Raw genomic sequence first — 10,614 nt, forward strand, 5'->3', positions numbered from 1 at the left:
TCTGGAGTTTTTTGTTGTTTTTTTAATTCAAAACCCCATTTAGCTACGATCATAGAATTTGGTGACTGTAGTTTGCTTTAAAATAATATTGAAGAGAGAGGTTTTCAACTCTAAACGCTCTGTAGGGGAATTTTTAACAACACAACACAAACTCAAAACCCCTTTGGCTACGCTCATAGATTTTATAGTGTGTAATTTGCTTTTTTTTTTTTATTGAATAGGTACTTTTTAGCTTCAAACCCGAACTGGACGGGGGGGGGGGGTAAACTCAAGACCCCTTTGGCTACGCTCATAGAATTTTGAGTGTGTAATTTGCTTTTTTTTATATTGAAGAGGGGGTTTATCGTAAATTTTGGAGGGGGTTTTAAAATCAAAATCTTCCTTAACTGTGCTGTTGGAATTTGGGGATTGTTGTTTGCATTTTTTTGTTGTGTTTTATAGAAGAGGGGGATTTAACTGCAAAAACCTCTGGTAGGGGGTTTTAAACTCAAAACCCCCTGATAGAGGGATTTGTATCTCAAAACCCCCTGATAGGGTTTTTTTAAATCTCAAAACCCCCTGATAGAGGGATTAGTATCTCAAAACCCCCTGGTAGAGGGTTTTTAAATCAAAACCCTCTCGGCTGTGCTGTGGTAAGTGATGATTTAGTATTACAATCTCACCTAAAATAAACAAAATGAAAGCAAAAATCAGTCACTTAATTCCGTCCCCCCCCCCTGGGGGGGATTTATTTTCATTTCGGGGGGGGGGTGAACCCCAACCCCCACCACCTGGCTACGCCCATTTAATTAATTAATTCAACATCTTATTCCATAATATTATTATATGTCGATAAATTATCTTATTTAGCACAACCTACAGAGTTAAAATTAATACAAATCTTTTATATAATATGTCTGTAAAATAGAAATAGATATAATGTACAGGAACAATTAGGCATTCTATAAAAATTAACAAAATAAGCATTGCGAAAAAAAATTAAGAGATAATAATTTATACTGAAATTATAATAAAAACATAGTCAGATACTTTAGGAGCCACTTCGTATAAAGAACTGAAATTGAATTCTGGCAGAAAACTTTTTGTGACAATATAGTGTAATAAACCTGGTGGTGACACAGATGGGGGTAGTGGTGTGTGTAGACAGCCGACCTAAATCGCCCCAGGTCAGACGTTCGGTCAACCATGACGAGTTGCGACGGTCCGCCACGACAGTTCGGGAAGGATCTGTGTTGTTCAGGAGCTCATGAGCTCAGGAGCGTCACAATCGATGTAGTCATGTGATCAATCAAAATGGTCCAGAAACGTTCCATCCCGGGTACGCTATTCTGCCTCAACGTGGCACTCGGGTGGAAATGATTACTTGAAGAAGTGATTAGGCTAAATGAATAGCAAAACAAAACTCCTGTCTGGACCTCTTCCAGACAGAACGATTTGTTCAAGCAGGCCTATACGCCTAGAGTTCGAAGAGCCTTCGGCTCAGCTCTTTTGACAATCACACGGGACCCTATATAAGAACAAAGGTGTTAGTGTCAAGCCCCTTCACGTCACCTCGCAACTTCACAAGTACGAGTCGAAGTCGGAGTCAAGAACCAGCCTAGGTGGGGTCAGTCCGGAACACAGAATCAAGTGCAAGTCTAGGAAGAGGCGGAGAGTTGATACAGCTTTACAGAGATGATTCGTTCGAGTGTGAAGCTTTCGTACAGTCTGTGTTACGTTGTTGCCAATTGTACAGTATTGGCTGTAATTTATTCAACATTAAACTGTTACGTTATTTTGGAGCCCAGAGTTGTCAAGTTCTTTAAGTTGGTGGTGTCGTGTGGTGCAGTTTGCAGGGAGCTTAGATAATATAAACTTTATAAAGGAGTCTTAGTTGATAAAAACACTGAATCTTCAGTAAGACAATGTGTTATCTAAATTGTATTATTTATTGTGCTGCGTAAACGATGTCAGGCTTACCTTACCATACAAAGAATAAAAAAAGAAAAAAAATATTTAAAAAAAAGACTAACTTCTTTATACATTATAAAGCGCTATTATTTTGCTCTTAATAACTAACGAATGTTGGATATGTGATAGAATATTTTTTAAAGCCCACCTCACCCCCTCCCAGAGAAATAGTCCTGGTTAAACGAATGTATAAATCTACTAGAATTTACAAAATTCTAATGATAGGCCTTTAGATCTAGACTTAGAAGACGATACCAATGATATTCCTGAACATTAATTTATTAAACTCTTGAATAAGTTAGGGCCTACTTGCGGAAATGTCCAAAGACGTAAATTCTGTTCAAGGTAAATGTTTTCTGGTACTCTAGCTCTCGTTAACCCTCGGCCACAGAAATAGATGACCTTTCCATCATCCGTCCTATAGATCGCAAGGTCTGAAGGAAAACTTTTCTTTGCTTTTACTTCAGACAGATTTAAATTAATTTACTAATTATACTACTTGAAAGGATGTCAGAAAACAGAGGAGCGAAAATTTTATACAAGCAAAAACCAAAAGGCAGGCGACCCAAAGGCAGACTCCGAATGGATTGATGATGTGGAGGCAGATTTGCAACAGCTTGGGGTTAGGGCGTGGAGACGAAAGGCCCAGGAGAGATCTGAATGGAGTGATGTGTTGAAGCAGGTCAGTGCCCTTCATGGGCTGTAGCGCCACTGGTATGGATAGATGGATGCTATGAAAAAAATTATAACGATAAAAACCAGAGTTTACCTAGTGTGGCTGACGACCTAGTAATTCTGTTCCCAAAGATATACAGCAACTATCAAGAGATCCGCGTACACCCAGGTTTTTGAGCTCACTCTGGAGGTTTAAGGTTTTATTTTCCTGAAGGTACGAGTTAAATAGAGGTATTGTAATAACAGCTATTTTTTAAGTGAAAAAAAATTATATGAAAAACGTTCATTTAAACACATGTAATAGTCTCATTCCTTTTAAATCAAAGTAGATCTATTTATACTTCTAAATGTGTATTTATAAATAATATACTCTATATAATAGTACCACTGACTGACTAATTTATTTATGTATCAAGAGATCTCAGCAACTACTGAACGGATTTGCATGAAATTTCATACACGTGTTCCTTTTACGTGATTGCTATGAAAGGGCTTTGACAGATTTGTCACTTGTGCATTATTTCGCTAATAAACAACGGTATTATTCACTAAAAGAGTCTTAATGATTATTTCTTGTTAATTTACTGATATACCGTACCAATTTGAATGTAGGGTTATATATTTATTAAATACATTATGTCATGATGTCGAATGTCAAAATGCACCGGGGCCCCGAAAGAGTTAAATCCTCCCGGGCCCCCGAATCTCTAGCTACGCCCCTGCACACACACACACACATTTCTGAATCGCAGTCCAGAAGTTAAAGGGATGAACAAAAAGTCTAGGGTACTCAGCCCTGCTAATCTGGCCACAGTTAAAATTGTACCACTGGTTTGGTTCTCTATTATGCACCTGGGACTGGCGTCTGGATTGTTCCGGATTGTAATCATGCCAAGCGCCATCCGTTGTTCTTCTGCAAGATTTGGGATAGGACGCGACAATTTTCATTTCTGAAGGAGCGTTTTCAAACTTAAAAGTCAAATCACAAGTCAAGTCACAAGTCAAGTAACAAGTCAAGTCACAATTCAAGTCACAAACCCAAGTCACAACTCAATTCTCAACTTAATTTTCATTTGTGAAGGAGCGTTTTGTAACTTAAGTTAAATAACAAAGTCAAGTCACAACTCAAGTCCCAACCCACGTCACATCGCAAGTCACAACTCAATTCTCAACTCAAGTCACAACCCAAGTCACAACTCAAATCACTACTCAAGTCACTACACCTGGACGCTTGAACCTTTATGGAAGAGATAAATAGTTATTGATCATTAAGGAATTAGTTAAGTATCATCCCCGAAATGTCTCGCGACCTATTTGCGGCTCACCAGAATAATAGCAGCTGATGAAAGAATGGGAAAATCTGAGATCCTGAATACCAGACCTGGTAAAGGTTTCAATTCAACTCATTCATCAAACAGACAGCCATGTATGTTCTTTCTTATAGACGTCAAACTTATTTTGACTGTAAAGTCTCAATGTTTGCACATCCTGCTCGTGGTAGAGATACTAATTGACCTGTTTAGGTAGCCTGGCTCCTTAGGCTAGTGTACTATCTTTTGGACAAACAAAAGACTTAGCTCTTGTAAAAAATAAAGAAAAAACTATGTGTCGGACAAGGACGTCGCGTTGTATGTTTAAGAAGACTCAGATACCAGGAGAACAAAACATATATCCTGTTTCATCGGAGGACATGTTCTCTTATTACGGAACAAAGGGAGATAATAAAAAATGGGAGAGTACAAGTAGAACTATATCAAGGGACATTTTTGTGTGCTTGGGTAACTGATTTCCTGTATGACTCTAAGCGTCCCTATCCGATTCCGATATTGGACGGGCCCTTTGTTTTAGGACCAGATATATAAATATGATGAAGAGGCAATACCATGGTAGTTCGTGGTAGCGTATGTCTTACTGACATAGTCTTATAAAATATTGTATGCAACTTACAATTGTATTGATACTTTAACACTTACGGTAAGTACAAAGAAAGAAATGTATAGCTATGTAGCATCGTACATATATATATATATATATATATATATATATATATATATATATATATATATATATATATATATATAATTTACACAATGTATATAAAAGACGCTTTCGTCTGTTAATAATAGGTTTTCTAAATATAAGAATATATATATTCTACTTGAGATAAATATTTGTGAAAAAAAAAAGTCGTTGACGCTCAATTCCTCATACCAATGTCTACGTTTATTTCTATCGATACCGAAAATAGCTTACCGAAAGAACGGATTAAAACTAGTAATTAAAATAGATGAATTAAACATTAATTACCCCCTTATGGTGCAGATGGTGTTCGAATAGGATCCGATAGGATTTAATTGGATTTGATCTGAACAGATCGAATCGGGTCGGTTCCTCATTTTAAACAATTGAACAGTACGGGAATCGAACCTTTTGACATTCGACTTCGCTGCCAGTTTCAGGAATTTCCAGAATTTCACCCACCCAACCTTTACATTGCAACTTTTTAACCCTTGAAGAGAGTTTAATAGAAAACATGAATTAAGACATAAGCTCAAGACAACTAAGCTCTTGTTGATAACGGGAGGGAGGGAGCTGATTCGAATGTTGAATTTAGGTCATATCTTCCCAGTGCTAATAAATGTGGGGTTTTGGAGGAGCCAATAAACTTAGTTGGAATGGTTACAAGGAGTTGATAAATATTCACATTTAAGTCCCCTTGGTTTAAAAAATTGTTTAAACTGATGTCATTAAACTGATGTCAATTAATTTGTTGTCAATTAAACTGATGTCAATTAATTTGTTGTCAATTAAACTGATGTCAATTAATTTGATATCAATTAAACTGATGTCAATTTAAAACGGATGTTAATTAAACTGATTGTCATTTAAACTGTGTCAATAAACTGATGTCAATTAAACGTCAACTGATTACATCTAGTCAACGATTGATAAATGTGTAATGTTTTAATTGATGGCAAACCAACAGAAGATGACAGTGTTGGAAGTGACAGTAGTGCTGCTTTGTCTAGTGGTGGTCAGTCTGGGCCATGGTCGTTTGATGGATCCTCCCTCCCGAATGTCGGCCTGGAGAGTTGGCTTCGACGTGCCTACAAACTACAATGACCAGGGAATGAACTGTGGATCTTCTGGGGTCAGTGCTGGTTTAATGTTGCTTAATTTAAGTGTTAGTTGTCTTACATACTGTTGTTTGTTTGTTTTTTTGCTTCAGCATTTTTATATAGTTCATATTTTAGGTATCATTATATATTAGATTATAAATAAATAAAAGAATATGTATATATAATAGTATATATAATACTATATATATATAGTATATAATAGTATATATATAATAATATATAATATATAATAAATAATATATAATATAATATATATAAGAAATAGTACACAATATAAAGTATACATAATTAATTGTTCAAAGTGAATTAAAACTAATTTTTGTTGTATGAAATAGAAGTACATGGACTAGTGTTAATCATGTCTGTTTATATACACATTTTTGTGTTCTCTAAACTAGACTCAGTGGGGTCAAAACGGAGGTAAATGTGGAATATGTGGAGAGTCCTGGTCAGCAGTTAAACTTTATGAAAGACCATATGGGTCAATGGTACAACATAACATAATAACCAGACAGTATGAAGAGAGCTCAGAAATTCAAGTCGCTCTGGACATAACAGCTAATCATAAGGCAAGTTTGTATTTGTGTGTGTGTGTGCGCACAATTTCCTTTTCCTCTAAATCGCGGTGGTCCAAGGAATAAAGTACGTTTCCCATATCCAGAGTGCATTGGCATGGACTTCTAGAATATGTACATTAAATCTATAGCCAAACAAGACATTCCTTATGAGGCAATATAGATACAAGGGGATACCTTTGGCTTCCTTCAATTTAAAATGAAGCACCTAGATAACCGTAGGCCACAGAATCAGATGACCTTTACATCATCTGCCCTATAGACCACAAGGTCTGAAAGGGGAACTATACTTTTTTTTTTACCTAGATATATGAGGGGTTGGGTGGACTATTCTTTTCTTGGCTACTCTGTTTAATAGGAATCAGCTCAGAACTTCTGATCCCAGAAACAATGAGATATTAACAGAATTAGGTGATGTGAAAGCATATTTTATTTTATTTTTAGTTTAATTATTCATTACAAAAGCCAAAGATTTACTCAAATGTATAATTACAAAAATTCTGCGGTCAGACACCGTCCGTTTTAACTTGTCAAGAAAATTGTTTCTTTGAAGCTAATGTTTTCATATAATGTTTTGCTCTAAATATGAATTATACTAATGTATTCATAACAATTGGGCATTACCTACTACACAGTATTGTAGCAATTTATCATCTTTGTTTGTCTGCTATTGTATACTGGGTTTGAATTCCTTTTTATCCAAGCAATAGGTGTTCAGATTTAGCAAACAATAAAAGAAAATGTTAACCAACTTTAATTTGCCAAGAAAGGAAATACTCATTTCTTATTCCAAATATTTAGTTATGTTGCATACTATGAAATCGATTTTGTAAATAAATTATTATCTAATGTCTGTTGTTGCTGTTGTTGTTTTCAGGGCTGGAACGAGTTTCGTATTTGTGATATCGCCAAATCTGGTGGAATTGAAGCCACCCAGGCATGTTTGAATAAAACTCTTTTGGCAGATCGCAGTGGTAAGACTCGATTTGATCTTTCAAGTAATAAAACTGGTTTCTTTTACTACTCCTTGAGACTACCGCCAGGAATGACGTGCAGTCACTGTGTCCTACAATGGAAGTGGAAAACAGGTCGGTGGTTTTCTTACAAAGTTTATATCAACTCACTCTGTTTGTCTGGTAAAATGTTTGTACAAGTTATTTCTCTGACACAATCTCTGATCAAGCTGAAATTTTCAAAAATTATTTCTTTTACCTGACAACACAAGAATCAATAAGAAAGAATAACCAACTTGTTAGTTTACTATTGGGAGCTAATTATTTTGATTGGTATCTTAAAAAAGGGAAAAAAATTGCACTTGACTAAAGTGGTGGCATAGGCTGAATTGGTCCCCTTTATAGGTCGCCACTTTAAAGTTTAAAGAAAGTTTAAACAAACAATACATAAGTATACAATCTTCTATAGTCCTAAGCACATCACTAGCAGGATTGTTAGTATGTCGGCTCGAGTAAGCGTGAGCCACGAGTTCAAATTCAGGTCGTTCCTTTTTTTTTGTAAATGCTTTTAAAAACAGATTACGGTAACATTCACCCACCTATCCATTTCTTTCTTCCCTCCCACCAATTTTCAAACTAGTCCAGACGAGTGATAGGATTAGAGCGCAGTGAGAAAGCTAAAAGCATGAAATAGCGATAAACAACAATTTCTAATCGCACAGATTTATTGTTGTTGGTCGAGATCTACTAAAAATGTAATTACATGACCGATCCAAACTAATTAATACAATTACACTTCTTATAAGTTTTTTTTAAAGTACTGTTATAAACCTGGTGGCGGCACAGATGGGGGTAGTGGTGTGTGTGTGTAGTCAGCCGACGCAAATCGCCCCAGGCCAGCGCTAGACGAGCGGTCAACCGTGACGAGTTACGACGATCGGCCGAGACGAGTGTCAACAAGAGAGTTCGGGAAGGATCGCCGACGTGAACAGAGCTCAGGGGCGTCACGAGAATTGTAGTCATCTGACCACCTAGAAACGTCGAGCGGCGTTCTGTCCGGTTCGAGAAGGCCAGTAGGGACCCTATATAAGAGCGGAGGTGACGCAGTCAAAACGGTTCACGACAGAAGGTTCACGGCAGGGGTTCAGAGCCCGGTTCACTACAGTCCGGTCGACTACAGCACAGTTCAGCGGTGTGGTTCTGTACGGAGCATTACGACGGTTCAGTGCGGAGTACTATCAAGTACAGTTGAGACGAACGGCGTCTTGATCTTGGTCTGTGATCGAGTCCGACACAACGAGCCTAGTGTGTGAAGTCAGTCCTGAACTGTTGAACCCAGTGCAAGCCCGGAACGAGACGGAGAGGCCAGTGCAAGAGTTGATACGGCGGTACGGTGTTATCGGAGAGATATTTGTACAGTCTTGTGTTACGTGCTGCCAATTGTACAGTATTGGCTGTTATTTATTCAACTATTAAAGTGTTACGTTACTTTGGAGCCCTGAGTTGTCAAGTTCTTTAAGTTGGTGGTGTATGGTGCAGTTTGCAGAGAGCCTGGATAGTGAGATTCGTAACAGTATTTTTTTATATTTTTCTTGTTTTTAAGTGTTTTCTTTTTTGAACTATTGTTGCATTACCTTTTTTTTGCTTAATTTTTATGCCAAAAATAAAAAGCGTCAATATTTTGTGGATGTATCCTGGGTCCTTAGTACGAAACATTTTAGATAGATTTGTAATCTGACCACAGTGTAACTGAAACCAATAGATTTTGAATTAAATCATTTCCCGCTCAAACCTTTTTTTTAATGATATGCTTTAGGGTCAAATCTAGTATGTTGGTTAAATCTAAATAAAAATGTTACAAACTGTAAGGTGTACTTCATGTGTAGTGTATAAGAGCAGGGATTTTATGATAATTGTAAACAAAATACTTAGTGATATCAGGCAGCAAATCCGTTTTAATAAAAAGGTGTCTTTTGTTTGTTGTTGTTAAGTATCATTGCGAAAAATAAAAAGTTAAAAACAAGCAATGCTAATGATTAAGAGATAGTCGTACCAAACTTGTATCAAATTGTCATTATGTCTTTGCCCTTACCCGTAAGGTATAATGTCCTTATCAAAAAGTCCTCTCCTACATTTATTAGATTATATAAGAATTATTTTTTTTTTAAGTTTGCGAAGCAAATTTGATAGTAGCAGTTTATATAAAACAAAAAACAACACTTTCTGGTGCTGAACTAAGCATGTATAAGGGTAAGCCGACACTGGTTCTCTTATTACCGGATCTGACATAATGTTTCTTTTTCTTCTTGACCTAGGTTTTAGACATGATATCTGCCTCAACCTTTAGACACCCAACCTTTAGGCACCCCAACATTTAAGACATCTCCGTTCGCCTAGTGACATACTTTGAAATGTAGTTACAAACTCCAGACCCGCCCTCCCAATCAATCTTACTTCTCACTACTTCCTTACAGGTTTAAGCTGGGGTTGCGATGACCTAGGCTGTGGAATAGGTCGAGGTGATGCACATGAAGAGTTCTACGGCTGTTCAGACGTCAGCATTGTTCCTAAAGGTTCCAGCGTGAGCAGAGCGCCAACTCAAACCACCAGCAAGTTGTTAATGTTCATGAGGACAACTGCAAAGTCCACAGTCAGACCTCAAGGCTAACATCACACAGTCAGACCTCAAGGCTAACATCACACAGTCAGACCTCAAGGCTAACATCACACAGTCAGACCTCAAGGCTAACATCACACAGTCTACAAACTGAAATGTTTCCAAGTTTAACAAAATAATTGTTAATAAAATGCTCAAAAATATATTCCACTGATTATACGAATACTTGATTTTGTATTATTCTTTCAAAAGATTTTATAATTGTAATTTTCAATCAAATGAAAGAAAAAGATTAAAAATACATTTCTTTAAAGACAATATCTTATTTAGACATCTTATAGACCGATTATTTTGATCTTAATAACTAATAAATGCTAGATTTGTGAAAAATTAAAACCTTTATTACCCCGCCCCATGGGGGTAGCCAGGGGGGGGGTTCTTGGGGTTCAAACCCCCCCCCCCGAAATGAAATCCCCCCCTTGGGGGGGGGAGTCGGAATTTAGTGACTGATTTTTTGCTTTGATTTTGTTTATTTTAGGTGAGATTTTATTACTAAACCATCACTTGCCCCAGCACAACCAAAGGGGTTTTGAGTTTAAAACCCCCTACCAGGGGGTTTCGAGTTTAAAACCCCCTACCAGGGTTATGAGTTTTAAACCCCCTAGCTGGGGTTTTTGCAGTTAACTCCCCCTCTTCTATAAAAC

General features: G+C 37.0%; 1 protein-coding gene across 2 annotated transcripts; it reads left to right on the forward strand.

Annotated features, from left to right (window-relative positions):
- The first annotated feature begins 4,386 nt into the window (after positions 1–4,386).
- LOC106052195 (uncharacterized) lies at positions 4,387–10,133 on the forward strand. 2 transcript variants are annotated; one of them, XM_056017808.1, is made up of 6 exons: positions 4,387–4,599; positions 5,612–5,776; positions 6,164–6,334; positions 7,218–7,428; positions 9,768–9,950; positions 10,032–10,133. In XM_056017808.1, the coding sequence occupies exons 2-6, from the start codon at positions 5,615–5,617 to the stop codon at positions 10,040–10,042; spliced, it is 738 nt and encodes a 245-aa protein (XP_055873783.1). In that variant the 5' UTR covers positions 4,387–4,599; positions 5,612–5,614; the 3' UTR covers positions 10,043–10,133. The 2 variants fall into 2 exon arrangements, with proteins under 2 accessions (XP_055873783.1, XP_055873782.1); XM_056017807.1 differs by having other exon boundaries at positions 4,389–4,599; positions 9,768–10,133.
- Positions 10,134–10,614: the final 481 nt, after the last annotated feature.

Source organism: Biomphalaria glabrata, chromosome 18 (assembly GCF_947242115.1).
Source record: "Biomphalaria glabrata chromosome 18, xgBioGlab47.1, whole genome shotgun sequence".
NCBI lineage: Eukaryota > Metazoa > Mollusca > Gastropoda > Planorbidae > Biomphalaria > Biomphalaria glabrata.